Raw genomic sequence first — 21071 nt, 5'->3', positions numbered from 1 at the left:
TTCTATTTAAAAATAACATGAATCTCTTTGAATACCTAAGCAATTTGTGTGATTTATTTAAAATCCACACAAATGGAAATTATAGGCTGTTGGGTCCAGTCTCAGATCTGTCTTGTTTGATGCATTTTAGTAATTTTCCTCTGAGAGCTTTTTCTGAGGCATTGCTTTGACTGATTTGTACTAGATAATCTATAAAATTCCCTGTGGTAGACTAGAATTCCATCTCTCAAAGGTCCCAGGTTCTTGAAGGTGACATCAGTCATAGCAAAGCGCTGGAGTCCCACCTCATTTAACTCTGGTCCCAATGCACCCAGGCGCGCGTGGTTCACTCTCCTTTCAGGGAGGGGCTGCTGGTTGAGTGGGAGGTAGAGCCATCAAGGCTCACTCAGGGGTAAAGCCAACCCAAGTTAGGTAGCATTCTCCCGCCACCCTCCCAACACTCTCACCCTTACCTCGCACGACCACATCCTGCCTGCCCACATTCCTCTGCCAGCTCTCGTTCTCCAGGAGTCTGAGTTCTCACCACTCTGGAGGAGGGCCACGCCCAGGCCCTGGAAATCTCAGGGAACCAATGCCTCCTTTTCCACATCTTTCTTTATTCTGGATTTTTTTTTTTTTAAATTTTTTCTTATCCTGGAACTCTCAGGGTTAGGCAGAGGTATTACAGCTGACAGGTTGTTCTGTCAATGAACATTTTTTTTTAAAAAAAAAGAATCTCTTTTTTAAAATTTAGTTTACTTATTTGTGGCTGTGTTGGGTCTTCGTTGCTGCCCGCAGGCTTCTCATTGCGGTGGCTTCTCTTGTTGCGGAGCATGGGCTCTAGGCATGCGGGCTTCAGTAGTTGTGGCACGTGGGCTCAGTAGTTGTGGCTTGCGGGCTCTAGAGTGCAGGCTCAGTAGTTGTGGCACACGGGCTTAGCTGCTGAGCAGCATGTGGGATCTTCCTGGACCAGGGCTCGAACCCGTGTCCCCTGCCTTGGCAGGCGGATGCTTAACCACTGTGCCACCAGGGAAGTCCCTCGATGAACATTTTTATCTCAACTTGAAATGGTGAAGGTACAAAGTAGTGCTTGGTTTTCTGCATCTTCATTGCCAAAAATGTACCTTCTTAGCTTCTAGCTCAGTGCCTACTTCCATGGCCCCCTCTGGCCTCTGGGACTAGGAGTTTTGGGACTAGGGCTGGAACCTTAGCTTTGCAAACAGAACTTTCCCAGAAGGACCTCATGTCCTTTCATCTTCCCAGCTTTCACTTAATCTGTTTTCTTACCTGGCAGACCCTCGTGTCCTCTCCTTGGCAGTGCTCTCAGTCTGTCAATCTCCTTCCCCTTCAGGCTTTCTCTCTTTTCTCACCAGCTTGTGCTTATTCAATTCCATTCCATTCCCCATGCCCTCAACTCCCTGCCTTCTACCCTGACTTGCCAACTCCCAATACTAGATCACTCCAACACTCTGTTTACTCAGCTTCTCTTTCCAAGCTTCCAGACGCTCCTGTGGAAAATCATACAATTGTGCTGATTGGTGCTCTTACAAATTTATGGGTCTTTGGCTCAGCTGAGACCCCCATATGCTCTCTAGTTGGTGCCCATTCAGTAGTGAGTCGCAAACTTCTTACTGCAGTTTCCATGCCTAAATGTCAGCTTACGCCCTTACCTTGTATGTGACTGAAAAAAATGAGTCCATTGAGCTTAACTGCCTTGACTTCCTTCAGCTTCCAAACCCACTGACATATTCACCCTTCCTCCACTGTCACCAGTGAAGTGGAGTTTCTGCATGTGTGCTGCACTAATCAGCCATCAGTCCCTCCCTGTCTGCTCCTACATCCTTCAGAATCTAGCTTCAGCATCCATCCTCTAATTTTATAACTTTGCTTTTTCCGTTGCTTCCTTCTCTTTGGTCTACAGTTCTGCCCAAATAGTCTTGCCCTCACTAAGGCTACCACTCTGTAATTTTCCTTCCATTCACAACTGCACTCTTGGGATGGGAAGATGACATTTCTTTCCTCTTCTTGCTGATCCTCCCTAATCCTCACCCGCTGCCATTTGGTTTATCCCCTTTTCAATCCTGCCGTTTGCACCTCTTCACTCCATTCTTATGAGCTTATACTTACTACTTACCAGTTGACAGGTGAAACGGTCAGTCTTTATCCCACTTAATCCCTCTGCCGTATTTATTTAACCCAGTTACTCACATTCACCTGCTTTGACTTTAAAGAAAAACAGATTTATTGAGGTATAATTTACATAGCATAAAATCCGCCTATTTTAGGATGTAATGATTTTTGGTATATTTATAGAGTTGTGTAACCATCACTGCACTCCAGTTTTGGTATATTTCCATCACCCCAAAAAAGAGGTCTGGGGAATACTTTTCGTCAATCCTGGTTTCCACTGCCCCCCCCCCCCCGCCCCCAGCCTCAGGCAAGCACTAATCTGCTTTCTGTCCCTATAGATTTGCCTTATTTGGATATTTCACATAAGTGAAATTATCCTGTCTACTTCTTTATCTGTTCTTTTTCCTGATTCAGTTCTCTGTTCCTGAAGTGTGGTGGGTTACAGAGTTCTTGCCTGTGCTCCCTCTTTTGTACATTCTATACATGTTCCCTGCAAAAATCACCCGCCCTCCCACAAACACACCTATAGTTTCAATTCACCAGCAACTCAAAACTGGTTCCTCAACCCCAGCTCTTCTGAGCTCCAGGCCAATGCTTTCAACTTCCAATCATACTAATTACCTATGTATTCTGTAGCTTCCTGAAGCTCAACAAAACACAACTGGTTATCTTTTCCTTAAACGTGTTTCCTTCTGTATTTTGGCATTGGATTAATGACCCCACTGTCTTTCAGAAGTCCTATGTAGAAGCTCAAAGTCTGTTCCGATCCCTTTCTTAATGAGCACTTATTTTTGTACTAGGCCCTGAACTTTTCATTCCTGATCTCATTTCATCCTTATAATATCCCTATGTTTATTTACTATTATCCCTACTTTGCAAATGAGGGAAACTGAGGCTCTGAGAAGTTAGGTATTTAAGACCAAACAGGTAGTAAACATCAGAGCTGAAGTTTAATTCCCAATCTCCTCCCTTTTGTTTTTCAAACATCAAAGGCCATGCTATCCCATGTCTGTCTTTAGAGACAACCTAAGAGATTTCTGAATTCCCCTTCTTCATTTGTACCATCACCTTCTCAGTTCAGGTCCTCATCATCCCTTGCCCAGCTTAAAGAAACTGTATCTGCCTGTTCTCTCTGCATCCTGTAATTCTCCCCTTTATGCCTTTCGGAAAATGGTCATTCTAAAGCAAATCTGATCATGTCACTTCCTGAAATTCAGGTTATATGACAAATGTAATTTATGAAGCAAGTTATAACTTTTACCCCAAAATGGGTAATGTATTAAAGTTGATCATTTATTCACTTAAAAAAGAAACTAGTCCAGATTCAAGGGAATTCCTGTAATGACATCATGCTCACTTACATTCAAGGAGGCTTTTTTGAGCAGTTGGAAAAGGAGGATGAATTAAAGTTTATGTTTTAAGAATTTCACGTAACTGGCAGCCCATGATATTGACACCCCCGCCTGTAGCATACTATCCCATTGAAGTACTGATGGCTGTCATGCTGATTCCGAGTCATTGTGATAGCTGTCAGTTGTTTCAAACTAACGAGAGTGTGTCACATTGTGTTGAGTATAGTAGCAAACAAGTTGAAACCTACTGACGGCTTTATGCCAACACAATGATCACTCTCACTTCTTTCTTACCACTCAGCTTGTGCTATCTGGACGTCACCCACACCAAGATCATTTATCGTGCTCTGAACCAGCCAGTGTTACACAGTTGTGCCTTCACACTCGTTATTCCTTCCATCTGGGGCCCCCTTCTCCTGTTCCCTCTCACCCTGGACAATTCTGAAAGACACAGATCAAATGTCGCTTCCTTTGGGAAATTCTTGCCTGTTTACTTTATGTAGAGCTGGTTGTCCCTCCTCAGTGTGCCCAGAACACTGTGGGCGTACTTGCCTTTGTGTTGTAATAATCTGTTTATGGTTCCCTTTCTCCCAGAATTATCTTTGGGAACCCAAGGAAATAACTGCTTAATTCTTACTACGGAATCTTAGGAGACTCCATGGAGGAGGTAGTATTTTAACTGTCTCATGAAGGATTAAGTAGGAGCAGAAAACTGAGGAAAGATCATCCTGGGCTGAGGAAAAAAGCATCAGGAAAACAGAGTCATGAATAAATGGAATATGGAAAAAGAGGAGACAACTTCTGTTTCTAAGTGCCCTTTGCAGCGCTCATTAAATTAAGAATGATATTGAAATTTTGAAAATACAGTGACTAACCATTGCCTGAAATTTCTATCCCGTTTATATTGCTTTCAGTAGTTATGAGCTCTTTGAGTCTTATCCTATTGGCCATTAAGTATTATTCAAAATGCATAAAAACTTGTGTCAAAATTTTCTACCATTTCTACAATACCCAGTTAAATGATCTAGTTCTGCAGGCACATCTGATTTTATATAAGCTCTGTCCAAAGAGAGTGATTTAAAATAATCTAGTATTGCTTACCTTGGTTAGCACATGAGAAAATATAATTCTAGGGAGATGAAGTAATGAACCTCAGTTAGATTTGCTCATGGAGGCAGTTTAATATTAATACATGTACAGAAAATTCATAATTATTTGTACTCTTTTGTTCTGGTTTATCACTGATGAGAAGCAAATTGTGATTTACTAATTATGAATAACTTTTCACTGACTTACATTTCTTTCTGATTTGTATTCCTTGATTGTATATGTTTATCTTTCTCCTGAATTATAAAACTCAGCTTTAAATGGAACCCCATTGGTCTTTGACATAAGCTGTCTCCAATTGCAAAACATACACATATATAATACATAAATATGATTTTGGCTACAGTAAACAGGGCTTCTGGATAATAAACTTGTCAGGTCAAGTTACTACCCAGTGGCAGTCAGTCTGATCTGTCAACAACCTGAATAGCTTTTCATGTCTTTTCAGTAAGTTGACAGTATTTAATAATTATTTAAAGAATTCTGAAATGTAGGTTCCAATTAAGTTTTATATAGGCTTTTATTGGAATCTAGTATTTTTCTCCTTAAAAATGTTTTTAAGTGTTCTTAACTTTCATTTATATTCTGTTTTTTTTTTTTTTTTTTTTTAAGGTAGAGGAGCAATGTCAGGGCCTAAAGGAGTTTTACCAAACTGACACCCTGCGAAAGGAAGAGGGTGACGCTGAAACCGAGCGTCACTCTGACTCAGTGGAGAAGCAGTGGCAGCTGTTTTTAAAGAGGAGCTTTTTAACTCAAGACCTCGGGCTCAAGTTCCTTAATTTAATAAATATGGTGAGAATAACATTAAATGAGTCACACCTTCTTCAAGGATCACTTTTCAAAGTCAGAATCAGAAATTTAAAAGTTCAGTTGTCTGTTATTCAGCCGTGCTGGTTTAGGAAGTTCTTTTTAGCTCCATTCAACCTAGAATAGTGCTGAAGCCCAGCATTTATGTGCTTCTTTGCTCCTAGACCTCTTGTGAGTTTATCACATGAAGGCTATTTTATCTATTAACAAGAAAGAGTGACTATAATCCAAATGTAACATTATTATTATTACATAGAGTCCTCAGAAGATCACCCAAAAGTTCTGAGTTAGGTTGAAAGCATGCAACAAGATCCTTACAAGATTTCCAGAGGCAAAAGATAACATCTAGGATGAATCTTCATTTCGAAGAATTTCTTACAATACCAGATCTTTTCATAGCAAAGCTCCATTATATTTAGAAATGTACCCTAAACTTTAGTTGTTAAGTTATATCTGTAAAGTATCCTAGAATCGTTATATCAACCTCAGGCCCATATCAAGTTCTCCACAGAATTCTTGAAAGATGGTTAATCCACCTCTCCTTCAATATCTCAAGTATCTTCCTTACGAAACTGTTAGAAAATGCCAGCTGCTAGGAAGGTTTTTTTTTTTAATGTTAAGTCGAATCTGTCTTCATATCTGATTCTAACCCTCTGTAGCTCCACAGGGGAAAAAAATGTATGCATATTTCATTTCTCTTACACATGAAAGTTTTTCAAACCTTGAAAACAGTTGCAAAATCTAATTTGAGTCTTTTCTGCAGTGAACTAGATATAAATCCTTTCTATCATTTAGGAGGTAGCTTTCTCTCTTTCTTCATCCTAATCCTCCCTCCCAGAATTTTCCATGATTTGTCAATATCATTCATAACATGTAAACAAGAAGTAAAGTACAACTTCAACACAGAGTACAAAGTGTACATCATTCTTTACTAATGAGACCTAAGATTGTACTAGCACTTTTAGCAATAATTTCACTTTGTTGGTTCATATTAAGCCTGTGATGGGAAAACTGCAATTGCATTACATTTTTATTGCAGTTCCTGCCAAGCTAGGTCTCTCCCATTTTATATCCATGTCGCCTATTTATCTTTTACATACAAATGTGAACCTTTATATTTATTCCTATTTTATATCACTTTGTTAGTTTTGACTCATGATTCCATCTTGTTAAACTAATTTTGAGCCTGCTATCTATTGCATTAGCCATCTCTCCTGGGTTTAATTCTGTATATTAATAAGTAAGCCTCTTGTGGCTGCAATTAGATCTTTAATAAAAGTGTCTGAGGGACAGATTGCTACCCCAATCCATTAAGCAGCCAATTGATTAACCAGTCTTTTAAACAGTCATGGACATTCCCAGTAGTACTTTATTTTAACCACTTTTTCTTAAGTCTATAATGGAAGACACTGATCAAAGGAAGGTCTGTCTACCTAGTATCCTATCAATTGTATAATATAATTTGGCAAAAATTAGTTTGACTCCTAGTGATCATAGGGTTCTTTCCAAAGTGCTTACAATCTGCTTGATCAATGATGACTTTATTGCCCTGGTTTTCAATGTAAAGCTTACTGACAGGTAAATCACATAGGCCATCTTTTCCCCCATTTGAAAATCAGGGCATTTTCCTTTCTCTAATTTTCTGGCCCTTCTCCTGTTTTCTGTAGATTTGCAAAGATGACTGACATGTGCAATTTTCTCAGTACTCTGACATGTGATGAATCTCAGTCTGGAGCCTGAATTCATTTGGAAGAGTTGGGCTCTAACTACCCTCATCTACTTTGAGCTACAATTTCCTCTTTATCTTCATTGTTTCAAACTTTGTTGTTTAAAGACCAGTCTTCTTAAATCTATATGGAAACAAAATATGCATTAAATAATTCTAATTTATCTAATACTATCCATATGCATCAGAGAAAACTTGCTGAGTATTTTACCTATGTTCTTATGTTATATTGGTGCTTTACTGTAAAAAAAAAATTGTTATTTTTTTACTTGGAACATTTAGAACATATCTATCTATTTATCTATCTTTAAGATTTTTATTCTTTTTCAGTATATCTTTATATCCATCTCTTCACTGTGTACTTCTCCAGTTTGCACTCATAAGGGAGTTTACATATTTGTAAACTGCACTTTTTTTGGTCTATACTTTTTCTTACTAACTTCCTTTTGAGAAATTATATTTTTCAGTTTTGGAATTTCCAGTTGGTTCTTTTTTATTAGATTTATATTGCCAGTGAAATTCTCTTTTTTTATCCTCTCTTTCTCCATCTTTCCTATACTTTCGTGACCATATTAATCATGGGTATTTTAAAGTGTTTGTCAGCCAAGTCCAACATCTGGATCTGGAATTGTTTCTATTGTCTACTTTTTCTCTCGGTTTCCAGCTGTGTCGTCCTATCTTGGGATGATGAGCGAATATCTATCAAATGCCAAGCATTATGTATAAAAAAGTTGTAGGAGTTCCAGGTGGTGTTATCTTCTTTCCTTAGGTGGGTGTTGGTTGAAGATCACTTAAGCCAATCAGGAGCTGGTGAAGTTGAGTCCAGAGTACAGTCCTGTCAATGCTCCATCTATTCTGTTGACCTTGGGCTCTCAGCGTTTTCAAGTTAGAGCTTGGTGCATTCTCTGAGGTCTCTCCCCCTGGCAGGTCTCCAATTTGGGGAGTCTTGGGAGATAGCTGAAAAACTTCCACTCTGCTTTTCAGAGGCTTTTGCTTGGGTTTTTTAATCCACTGCCCTGTTCAGCCCCAGTATTTTGTCAATGTTCTGAGATGAAGATGAGCTGTGTGCTTGAACCCCCATCCCCACTAGTGTCTGTCAAAAGTTCTATTGTTTTCTCTGTTCCCCAGTAAAGCCTCACGATCAGCCTCCTGTCGGCATACAGAATTGGGAAATGCCCCTGACTGGGGTAGGAGAGGTGACAGGTGAGCTCACCACTCTCAGGTTCGTCCTTCTCTGGAGTCTTGGCCTCTTTAGTTCTTTTTGCCTTCAAATAGATACTTTCTGCATTTATTCCAGCTTTTCTAGTTGTTCTAGGCAGAAGCACTGCTCTGCCACTAGCTACTCCATCCTACCCAGAAACAGAGGTCCTTTATTACTTATTTAGAATGTTTAAGATTGTACAGTCAGATTTTCATTTAAGATCTGTAGCAGGACTCCATTCAAAATTATATTTTGTATCTTTGTCTAAATAAACTTAGGTTTCATGATATTCAAACGTCCATTTAGAGTTTTCAGCAACAGTGTGTATTTTACTACATACCTTGGTGGTCTTTTATCTTGACATTATAAACATGGCTACTTTACCCCAAGGTCCTTACCACTGTCATATGATAAATAAATTCCTCCTTACTGATAAGAATTAAGGTCCACATAATGCTTAACTTTATTGGTTCAGTGACATTCTGACATATGAATGGTAAAGCCATTTGGTAAAGCCAGTATAACACAATTTTTATTCTCTTCATATCTTTCGGACCATTAGGCTTTTAAACAAACATTATTGCTGAAATGTGGTAACCAGTTTGGTTATTAAGAAGGAAGAAGTCCAGCTGGCATTTTCCACTGAGTGTTCTGCTCTTGATTGGGTTGCTGAGGCTCAGATTTTCAAACTTGAAATTGAAAAATTTTTCAGTTCATCTAAAAATCATCACAATTAGAAAAACTGATTTAGGGCAGAAATCTGGCAGACATCTTGATGAAAGTGCCAATTTACTAATTTATAGTGGCAAATACCAAGAATGCTACATGGAATACTGCCTTCCAGTTATCAAGATATCTGAAAAGCAAGATGTCAGAAGACCACTCATTGTGTGTGAATCTACATGGAAAATGGAAAATTTAGTGCCCTGTTTAGGCTAGATTATGGCAAATTTTCCAATGACCTTATACAGAAGAAGAATGAGTAGTGTGTTTACTAACTAGACCTCAGGCAAATTATTTAATCTTTCTGACTGACCAAAATATTTCTTTGCCAAATGCATAATCACTCTTCTTGAATCCTGCTAGCTAGGCATCAACAAATCCTACCATAGCTCTCTTTTCTAGGCTTCATTCAGAGCATATACTCTTCCTATTGTAGTTGTCATTGACATGCTGCAAATTCCAAGTTTACATTAAATTGTGTATTATATAACATTTTGATTAATATTTTCTTAATAATATGTGAAAGATACCCTATCTTTATTTATAACATAGATAAAAATATGATTTGCTTTAGGGCCTGCTGTGGCTGTCTAATACCTTTCATAATATGTGTGTCTTGTTCATCATAATTACAGAATACATCATTTTACTACTAGATCCCCAAATTCATAGGAGAAGTCACATTTAGCACCTGCAGGTATTTTTTCAATTAAACGACACTTTATAATGTCTACATTAATATAAAAATATAAATGTGCAATATTAATGTCATATAAAATAATTTTAAAATAAGATGGCCTGTGATTTAAAATATCCTGTTACTATTCATGGCACTATCTTGTGACTATAATCTAAAAGGTCCCTTGACTTTTAGATACCCAGCTGTCATTGCCATTGTAGAAATTCATGTGCAATTGCTCCTTAGAAATTCAAGGATTTACTGAGAAAAGCTGGCCATCAAAGTAAAAATTACTGTTTTCCCAAACAAACATTCTTCTGCATTTTTTTGACGTTTGACATAAAAAAAGCCCATTGTCTTACTTTCTACCTCTCTTATCCTTCTGCCTCTGATTGAATTTCCAGTAGTTTAAAATCATTGTTTAAAGGATTTCAAATCAGAGATCTAGAACATATGAAAGTTGGGAAGAGAAGTCTTGGAATTTAGATATTGTTCTTCTGGTGCACAATAGAGGTACAAATATAGAGATACAGTTGGTCCTCCATATCCACGGCTTCCAAATCCCTGGATTCAACCAACCTCAGAGCTAAACATAGTACACCATCCACAGTTGGTTGAAACCTGCGGATATGGAGGGCCAACCATGGGACTTGAGCATCCACCGGTTTTGGTATCCGCGGTGAGTCCTGGAACCAGTCCACCCCTGCCACCCTGCTGCTGTGAATACCGAGGGACAACTGTATATAGAGGTACATTTCAGTTCTCACAAAATGGAGTAACTTGAGGAACTGCTCACAAGGAAAATTTTAAATAATTGTAGTATTGAGTTGGCCAAAAGGTTTGTTCGGTTTTTTCTGTAAGATGGCTCTAGTAGCACTTAGTTATCTTTAACTTCATTTGAAACAATTTTGTTAGATTGTATATGACAGCTGTCATATCAGCGTCATTTAAAAAAAGACTTATCAAAATTGGTGAATTTTTGTGTAACCATTTTAATACTGAAGATGGAAGAAAAAAAGCAACAGTTTCGGCATATTATGCTTTATTATTTCAAGAAAGGTAAAAACGCAACTGAAACACAAAAACAGATTTGTGCAGTGTATGGAGAAGGTGCTGTGACTGATGGAACATGGCAAAAGTGTTCTGCGAAGTTTTGAGCTGGAGATTTCTTGCTGGACGCTGCACCATGGTCGGGTAGACCAGTTGAAGTTGATAGCGATCAAATCTAGACATTAGTTGAGAACAATCAGTGTTATACCACATGGGAGATAGCTGACATACTCAAAATATCCAAATCAAGGGATGAAAATCATTTGCACCAACTTGGTTATGTTAATCGCTTTGATGTTTGGGTTCCACATAAGTTAAGTGAAAAAAACCTTCTTGACTGTATTTCCTCATGTGGTTCTCTACTTAAACATAACAAAAACGTTCCATTTTTAAAACAAATTTTTACGGGTGATGAAAAGTGGATACTGTACAATAATGTGGAACAGAAGAGATCATGGGGCAAGCGAGATGAACCATACCAAAGGCTGGTCTTCATCCAGAAAAGGTGATGTTGTGTCTATGGTGGGATTGGAAGGGAGTCCTCCATTATGAGCTCCTTCTGGAAAACCAAACAATTAATTCCAACAAGTACTGCTCCCAATTAGACCAACTGAAAGCGGCACTTGACGAAAAGCATCCAGAATTAGTCAACAGAAAATGAATAATCTTCCATCAGGATAACACAAGACCACATGTTTCTTTGATGACCAGGCAAAAACTGTTACAGCTTGGCTGGGAAGTTCTGATTCATCCGCCATATTCACCAGACATTGCACCTTCGGATTTCCATTTATTTTGGTCTTTACAAAATTCTCTTAATGGAAAAAATTTCAATTCCCTCGAAGACTGTAAAAGACACCTGGAACAGTTCTTTGCTCAAAAAGATAAAAAGTTTTGGGAAGATGGAATTATGAAGCTCCCTGAAAAATGGCAGAAGGTAGTGGACCAAAAGGGTGATTACGTTGTTCAATAACGTTCTTGGTGAAAATGAAAAATGTGTCTTTTATTTTTACTTAAAAACCAAAGGGACTTTTTGGCCCACCCAATATATACAATGGGATAGTTTAGAAAGAAACACAGACCCAGAACAATCTGCCCCCTCATGGTCCCTGATACTCAGATATTGACATATTCTAATGTGTGTTCAAATAAAAGGTAGAATCCACTTCAAAACTTATGCATTAAAATAATCTCAACTTCAAAATTTCTGGATCCCTGTGCTCATTCAGTCACCCTTTAAGCCCCAGGAAATGAACAGATCCTAAAGGAGAGGACTCAAACACCAGTGGGGTCATGAAGAACTCGGGAGCTGATATCCAAGCATAGATTATGGGTTCTGAGAGCCCAGCTGTGCCTGTGCACAGACTTTTCAGACTTGTCTTGATATCAGAACTGTGCTCTGCTTTGGCTATGATGAAGCGTTTGCCTCCTCAAATAGTTGTATGCAAAATGTTGTATTTCTTGGGAAAGAAAAGCCATTATACAATTATTAATTTCACAGGCAAAAGCAAATGAAATATTAAATGTGAAAAATGAAGTACACATTATGGAGAACACTATGGAAAGCCAGAAGGCAGAAAGGGAAGAACTCAGCCGCCTTCGGATAGCCTGGCAACTTAAAGCCGCTGCAAGCAAGCCCATGAAACAGCAGTGGGGAGCGTTCAAAGAGCAACTTAGAAAGGTGAGGGAACAGGCAAATGGGTAGTATTCAGCCTTAAAAGGGAAGGAAATTCTGACACATGCTGCAACATGGAGGGACCTTGGAAATATAAGTGAAATCAGACGAACACAAAAGGATAAATATTGTGATTCCACTTATGTGAGGAACCTTGAGTAGTCAAATTCATAGAGATAGAAAGCAGAATAGAGGATACCAGGGGCTGAGGGGAGGGTGAAATGGGAGTTAGAGTTTAACCAATACAGAGTTTCTGTTTGGGAAGATGAGAAAGTTCTGGTGATGGTTGGTGGTAATGGTGGCACACCAGTATGAATGTACTAATGCCACTAAGTTGCACACTTAAAAATGGTTCAAATGGTAGATTTTGTTAATATTTTACCACAATAAAAAGAGGGCCTGTGCTTTTGTTCATTGGTGGTTTAGAACCACAAGCTCACTCTAGGTAGTGAGTGCTTTCATGGTCATTGAAAAGTTTGATGACACACCATGTCATCACTGGAATGATTATGACGTATTTGCTGGTAGTACGTATGCATAACTATCTAATGTCTATTTCAGACTACTCACAACTTAAAACTTCTTCAGGAAGCACTTATGCCTGTGTCTGCACTTGACCTTGGAGGGAGTCTCCAGACCATTTTAGGCCTACAGAAAAAATGGAACGAAATGAAACCTCAGTTCCAGGTGAAGAAACAAATTGATGGCCTTGGGTGAATGAAAGAGTATTAAAAACTCTTCAGTCGATGCTCACCTAATTAATTTTTACAGTTTGATGAATTACAATTTTTAAAAAACAAAAGCATTGCTTGTCTAAAAATCCACTTTAAAAACACATTTTTCTTCCTGTTTAAGTGCAGTGTGCTATATTTGATGATACACAAACATTCGGGCTACAAAAGGTCCTTAATATATTCTTATCTTAGATTATTTTAATTTAAGTTAGTTCCTTATTAATGTATTTATCATATATATTTACTCTAATTCTTTTCCTAAGGGGTATAGACATGATTTCGATTCAGACATCTCAAAACAAGGATGGGCAATCTCTGACACAGAGGTTCTGCTGTCCTCTGTCCCTGAAATTATCACTGTGATGTCATTGTGCCCACCCACTGGCACCCCAGGCTCCTACCACCATTCCAAGAATTTTGCTGTGCTCTCCCTTTCTCCCTCTCAGAGAGCCCTCAGGATGTGAGAGAAAAAACCATGGGTCATGTTCCCAGGCCCTGATTGCTAGTGCATTCCATACCCCCCCACCTCTTGCCATTCCTGAGCTTGACACAGCTGCCGAAAAAGTTTGCCAGTCACGTTATCCTCCTGCCTGGATTCTTGTTCTTTGCTGCAAAGTTAAGATACCTGTGTTTCTGTTTGTCACTACTTTGCAAGTATTGGCTTTAAAGAAACCCCGAAACAGAAGTTTGAAGATTCCTTTAGGGAATATCTAACTTATGTTCCTTTAAGACAAAACTAATGCAATACATAACCACCCCACACTCACAAAAAGCACACACACCATTGTGGCCCACAGTGAACTCTTTCCTCCAAACTCTTAGAAAATTCTCCTAGCCTATCTGTTGGTTTCTTTGTTATATTCTCTATCATACGTATCTGCATTTCATGTGTGCACATGCCCCTGCACATGAGTAAGTGTATGTGTGTAAATTCCTCTAAATCAGGAACTGTTGTCAAGCTTCTTTAGCTCTGTCACTGTGATGTGCGTATATTTGATGTCCACGTACTTGATTTCAACATGAATACCCTTACTAGGTCACTCTTCTGCAAATTATCTCCTTAGCCTAAATCATTTCCATTACTGTTATCCTTGAAATAAAATCCAGCCCTGATATTATAACAGCTTCCTCTTTAAGCTGTGCACCAGGATCTAGATTCCTATAAGGGCTCTCTGAGGAGTTCTGGGTAAAAAGAAGGTGGCTTATCCCTCCCTACAAGTGGTGGCTATTTGTGGATTCTGGGATGACTGCTTTTAAAGCAGCATAGCTACTGTGCTGCTCAGCTGGTGGTTCATTTTGATCATTCTTTTATCACAGAGGACAAATAATTCCCCCAATATATTTTTATGCTTGTCTTCTTTTGGTGTTCTTATCATACCACCTGATTCTGGTTGTATTAAATATCACAGATGGTCACAGCCTCATAGAGTATCTAGAATATATTTACTTAACAGATGACCAGAATATTTGGTATGTCATAGAAATATATGACTTTCCATTTCGCCACCTAACTTTGAAACACTTTTTTGTGTTTTTAAAATTTTTTAATTTAATTAATTTAAATTATTTTTAAAAAAAATTCTGAGGAGGTGAGGATGGAATAATAGATCCCTAGCATCATGCACAATGCCTGGATTTGCAGGGATGGGGGTGAGGCTCACAATAAGTATTTGTTAACAGATAAGAGAGTGATTTGTTATTGAGATCTTCATATAGTCAGTTGTAAAGTAAAAAGCTCTCTAAAAGCTGTATTTCTTTTATTGCTTACAACTTTTTAGCAACTGAATGATGAGGTTCAATACATTATAAAAGAGTCAGAAGAGTTAAGTGGCAAAGGAGCCCCTGTGAAAGAGAAGTCTCAACAGCTGAAGGACCTAATTCACCTCCATCAAAACCAGAAAGAGAGAATCCAAGATTACGAGGAGATCCTGTATAAGATTGTCCAGTTCCACCAAGTCAGAGAAGAGGTAAGAGTTATCATGGATGTTTGGAAGACTCTCAGTTTTAAAGTATGAAATTAAAAATAAATGTGTAATAAATAAAGGCCAGATTGCTTATTCTGATATTAGAAGCTTTCCTCAGTCTGGCCCCTGACTTTTCTCTCACTGGACCCCATCCTGCCCAATGTTCCAGCCAAACTGAGCTCTCCTTGGTCCCTCAAAGATGGCGTCCACATCCCTAATTCCAAGCCTTGACTCTTGGGCTGCCATTATCTGACAGGTCCTTCTGCCTCCTCTCTACCGTCTAGGCCCTGTCCCTCCATCCAACAATCCACCTCCCTTGGAGTGATTTTTCTCTCTTCAAAATTCCTCGAACTCTTATTGTTTATTCCACACATCTGTCATTTTTAACACCTTGATTCTTAATTACTTTTGTTCCCCTAACTCAAGTGTAAGCTCTTTGAGGGAAGAAAACAATGTTTTTTATATCTCAAGTATCAGTAGAGTGCTCAGTAAAACTTCATAGTCCTTAGCCTCTATTAACAGAAAATGGAGACTTATTGAAATCCCTTGAAAATAGCCTCTGAATTTACTCAGATCACAGGCCTCATCTTGCTAAAGTTTTAGGCTATGAGCAAACAGTGTGTTCTTCTTTAATAGAACTGACAGTGTTAGTCCCTCAATTTTACCCTATTGACTTGCAGCATTGTAACACTTATTTGTCTATAATACTAATAATTTTAGATGGGCTTGTCAGTGTTGACCTGCTAGTTAAATGTTATAGGAAATAAGTTTTTTTTTTTTAAAAAGCTATCTTTGAGAAAGACAAATACTGTATGATATCACTTATATGTGGAATCTGAAAAATACAACAACGTAGTAAATATAACAAAAAAGAAGCAGACTCACAGATATCGAGAACTAGTGGTGACCAGTGGGGAGAGGGAAGGGGGGAGGGGCAGTACAGAGGTAGGGGATTAAGAGGTACAAACTATTAGGTATACAATAAGCTACAAGGTTATATTGTACAATTTAGGGAATATAGCCCATATTTTATAATAACTATAAATGGAGTATAACCTTTAAAAATTGTGAATCACTATATTGTACACCTGTCAGTTATATAATATTGTACATCAACTATACCTCAGTTTTGAAAATCTGTCTTCGTAAAAATATGAAGGTTAATTGTTAATGGCCTAAATTCCAGCTGGGACGACTCTTCAGATCAAGAGAACTGGAGTTTCTACAACAGCCGAAGGAAATGGGTGATGCTCACGGTGTCCAGGTTCTCCTCAGTCGCTCTCGGGAAAAGCAGGCACACATAGACCATCTGCATAAACTGGCTCTTTCCTTGGGGGTGGACGTCATCTCGTCAGTTCAGCGGCCTGTAAGCAACTTAGAACACCATCATTTATACCTAATATAGCTCTCAGTTGGCCTGTAATATGAAAGAAACCAGGCACATTGCCTGGTATACGTTAAATTAAAAAATACATTAAACCATTGGGCTACTTATTTGTGGTAAGTTTCTACCACGTCCAGAGAAAAGAATTTTCAGGAGAAAAATCTGATTTTAAAAGCCTTGTTTGATACATCTATTCTCATGCTAATTTTAAAAAATCATAGAGGTGTGCTATCTATAATGGCAGTTAGTTTTTCACATTTGAAATATGCCTAAATATGCAATTAAGGGACTAAACTTTTAATTTTATTTAACTTTAATTAATTTAAATTTAAAACTGATACCCCAAATTGTAAAACTGTTAAGTATATTGGGAACAATTTGGGTATGTGAGTCTACTAAACTCTATGAGATTTAAGTACAGATCAAGTATTTCTGACAGAAATTTAGCAACAATTGAGATACGCTCTAAGTGTGAGATATACACTTGATTTCAAAGACTTAATATGAAAAAAACCTTATTAATGTTTTTTTATATTTGGTTACATGTTTGGGTATGTGTTTGGTTAAACAAACTATATTATGAAAATTAATTTCAACTGTTTCTTTTTTACTTTTTAATATGACTACTAAGAAATTTAAAATTATTTATGTGGCTCACATTGTATTTCTGTTGGACAACGCTGCTTTAGCAAGTCAGATCCAAAAGGTAGCCGAGAGATCGTCAGGCCCAGGACCCTCGTTTTATAGGTGAAGAGTCTTATCCCAGAGAAGCTGCTTTATCCATAAAACCCCAGGATAGAAAAGCCCAAGAACCCTGGCTCCACCCAGGGATCTGGCACTCATCACTGGATCTGCTTTATTCCACTGGACTGACCTTACCAAAGGAGCCTAAAAGAGATGGAAATAATTCCAGATTAAATTTCCCTAAATAACACATTGGGCTCCGATTTTAAAAAAACTCCTTCTCCAAATTCTTAATTTGAGGGAAGAAAAGATTATGTTAATTCTATCCAGTATGTATAACATTAATAAAAATCATAATGGCCAATTTTATTTCAAAGTTCATTGAAGATATCCACTAAACTATATAGAATTCAATGGATCTAAAGTATTTTCTTAACTGAAGGACATAGAAATACAAGATATCTGTTGCTGTTAACAGAATGTTTTTCCCAAGAAAGACCTTTCTTTTTAAAGAGTTTTGTTTTATTAGTAAATTTATTTTAAAAGAAAAAAAACAAGTAAGACGTCTCACTTTGCACAAATAATGTAAATTGTTCTCCAGTCCGCATCTGGCCTTGGCCTCGGCAGCCCTCTGCGCTGAGTAGAGGTTGGAGCACTTGCGTAATAAACCTGAGGTTACGCTCAAGTTGACAGGAAAATTATAGTGCAGAAGCCAAATGTTTCTAATGCATACTTTATGCCTTTTGAAGTAAAAATTATACCTTATAATGAATAGTGTCTCTGAGGCGTTGGGTGTGATGAGCAAATCTTCAAAACTGAAGTTTCAAGACTGGAAATGTAGGGGTTTGTCTTTCCCAACATTGGGTGTTGGGTGTCTGGCTTCTTGCTGAAATCATTATATTCAAAGAAGCTTAAGGTAAAACAAATCAGGAGCCTATTTTTTTATGTCATTTATGAGTTTCACAATGCAGGTAAATAGCATGTTGTTCTCATTGCTGTTTTGCCAATTCCCTTCATCACTTCCACTTCTCTTTCATTTTTAGAACTGCTCTAATGTCTCTGCAAAGAACCTGCAGCAGCAGCTGGACATCCTTGAGGGGGACGGTCTGAACTGGCGTGCCCAGGCTGAGGACCGCGAGCGGGCCCTGACCCACAGCCTGGAGTTCTGTACCACAAGGGGTGAGATGAGCGAGGTGAGAACACATGTGCACACACACGCACACATGCACACACACACACGCGCGTGCGCACACACGCACACATGCACGCGCGCGCACACACGCACACATACGCACGCACATACACACACGCGCACACATACACACGCGCACACGCACGCACATACACACACGCGCACACACACACAATACACACACGCGCGCACACGCGCACACACACGCACACATACACATTCGTGCGCGCGCACACACACACACACGCACACATACGCACACACACGCACAGTGAATCAGGAGACTTTCTTTTTACCCTTGACCTTTAATCCACCAAGCAATGGCCTCAGGGCTCAGAAAGATTGAGTAAACTTTAAGCTCCCAAACTTTTTGAGGTCAGTATATTGTCAAAGCATGGAAGAACCTAGAATGCAGTATTAGGGTTTTTTGTTTGCTCCTCCCCACCCACCCCAAACCCTCACAGCAGTTGTTTTGCTTGAGTGGATACACATCGTCAGTGCAGAGTGATAGCATCCCGGTTCAGCCAGCTCCCGCCTGCTGAGATGCTATTTAAGTACCACTGACTCATGATGAAGGGGGTGCTAAGGGGAGCAGGCTTGTTGCCTCAGAGGCTACAAAGTATTATCACCAAAGTCAAGTGGCTGGTTTCATATTTACTCAAACTGAGTGGCTTCTCTGGCAAAACAACGCCTAGAGAAAAAGAAATAACAGGTGATAGGTATCCTCCTAGTCCATGCCCCTCCTCCATACAGAGTTAATTCCACCTCCGCTTTCTCAATTCTACCCAACCCCCAGCCCCCAGACACATACTGAACTAGAGCCACACCCTCCCATAGTTAAACTTTCCATCTAAAGGTTTACTTGTTCTAGGAGAAAAATATAGGTTAGCGAGGGTCCTGGTTCCTTACTGGAACTGACAGCAGAACAAAAGGTACCACAATTCCAGATTTATCTCTGTTTAGAGCAAGATGTTTCTAAGTTCATTAATCACAAACCCATTAGGAAAGTGAGCGGAGGGAAAAAGACGTGGTGAACCTTCTTGATTTTTCTGTTTATGCCCTCTTTACACAATTTAGGACCAGTGAGTATCAAATATTATCAAACAACATTAGAGCATGGACTTAAGTATGAGTAACTAAACTTAGAAAGTGGTCTCGCCCTTTCATAGCCCACAGAGAAGTGCAGGAAAGGAGCATGGCTGGAAGGAAAGCAAGAGGGCGAGAGCAGGAGAGGCCGCTTGGATCCCATTCAGCGGGAGGGAAACAGGAAGCAGCATCATGGAGGGTTTTCAGTTGAGTGTGCCACAGGACTGTAGAGTTTCTGCTCTGCGTCTGTGTTTCAGGAGTCACTGTGGGCGAGAGACTCATTAATTCGCTCAGTGTTAAACCCCTGGTGTAGCCTGCCCTCTGTGTAGTAGAACGGCCTCTTCCGGTTCCTATACTGCAGTTAGCAAGACTTCAGCCAGATCACTTTAAGGGAAACAATCTTAATTCTCCTTAGGCTATAAAATTTAGATTCACAGCCATGGAAATAATTTTTTATACTATCTTTCCCCAAAGTTGTTTTCTTTCTTCTTTTTCTTCCTCTTCTTCCTTTTTTTTTTTTTCTTTGTAAACTTTTCTTGCTGAAGATCTCTCTTTCTGCTGTGACGTTCAACCATATTTTATTGAAAGCACAAGAGAGCAGGCTAAGGGCTATTCCCAGCTGCCTATGTCTCAGTTTCCCTCTTCCTGAAGCATGGTGGCCTTTATGGAGCTGGGTCTCCCTGTTCAGGCCCTTTCCACAGTGGTTCTGTTTCCAGGGCTGCCTCGTGATGAGCCTTTGCTGGGAGCCAGCAGGCTGGGAAGACAGATGGCCCTTCCAGTCATAGTAGGGACACGCCAGGATTGTCTGTACTGTAACAGGAACCAGAAACCAGATACGTGCAGCTTTCACTTAGGAATCAAATATCACTTTAACATGATCTTAAGTATTAAGAGAGTGATTCTTCCCATTTGCTTCTACTTCAAATCCAACTAATGTTTGATATAAGTCACAGTTTCATATTCAAAGGATCTTTGACAAATTTTGGCCCTTTTCCCTTTTCCTTCTTCGTAGAGATATACAAGGCATGTCACAGTATATCATGCACAGCCTGGATTTTCCAACTACAAGCTTAATGGGAAAATAATCCAAAGGAATATTTTCAGTGCCCGTTAATAAAATAAAGAGATGTGTGGTCTAGTTTGTATTGTGAATGTCAGAGCCAGATTCTAAGTTGTAATAATATTTGATATTTTAATTATTATTATCATTATCAGTATTTGGTATAAGTGCTTAAAAATTATGTAAAATTAAAAGCTGTATGTTACACTAATTTTTTTTGGATAAAAAAATAAAGTCAGATAGCCCACCAGGGAACTAGACCAAGCATAGCATTTGATTTTTTCAGTTGAGTTTGAAATGCATTATTTTGCATCCAGTGCATTTAAAGTGCTTCTTGGAAGTTCACTGATCTGAGCTGAAATTGGTTTTGGAGGACTTTCATTTTCCAGATGAGGAAACTGAGGAGTATACAGTTTTCACTTGAGCAGTGTGCTGCAGGACTGTGGGGTTTCAGGGAGTCAGCTTTGGGCCAGATGCTCATTTATTGGGGACCAACTTTTACTGGGCACCAGCTTGTCACTTGCTAAACTCAGAGTTC

General features: G+C 39.0%; 1 protein-coding gene across 6 annotated transcripts in view; it reads left to right on the top strand.

The window, feature by feature from the left end:
- CCDC141 (coiled-coil domain containing 141) overlaps nt 1-21071 on the top strand; it is a 211978-nt gene that overhangs the window by 148558 nt on the left and 42349 nt on the right. For all 6 annotated transcript variants that reach the window (XR_009504236.1, XM_059928228.1, XM_059928230.1 and 3 more), the window contains 6 exons: nt 5181-5360; nt 12256-12435; nt 12991-13116; nt 14942-15130; nt 16314-16493; nt 18239-18388. Coding sequence is in view for 5 of the 6 variants with exons in the window: in XM_059928228.1 (XP_059784211.1) it covers nt 5181-5360; nt 12256-12435; nt 12991-13116; nt 14942-15130; nt 16314-16493; nt 18239-18388 (1005 nt within the window). In the remaining variant the exon portion in view is untranslated. The remainder of the gene's footprint in view (nt 1-5180; nt 5361-12255; nt 12436-12990; nt 13117-14941; nt 15131-16313; nt 16494-18238; nt 18389-21071) is intronic.

The sequence above is a fragment of the Balaenoptera ricei genome, chromosome 7, assembly GCF_028023285.1.
Source record: "Balaenoptera ricei isolate mBalRic1 chromosome 7, mBalRic1.hap2, whole genome shotgun sequence".
In the NCBI taxonomy this organism is placed as follows: domain Eukaryota; kingdom Metazoa; phylum Chordata; class Mammalia; order Artiodactyla; family Balaenopteridae; genus Balaenoptera; species Balaenoptera ricei.
The sequence above is the reverse complement of the archived record's forward strand: the minus strand, read 5'-3'. Positions and strand labels throughout refer to the sequence as shown.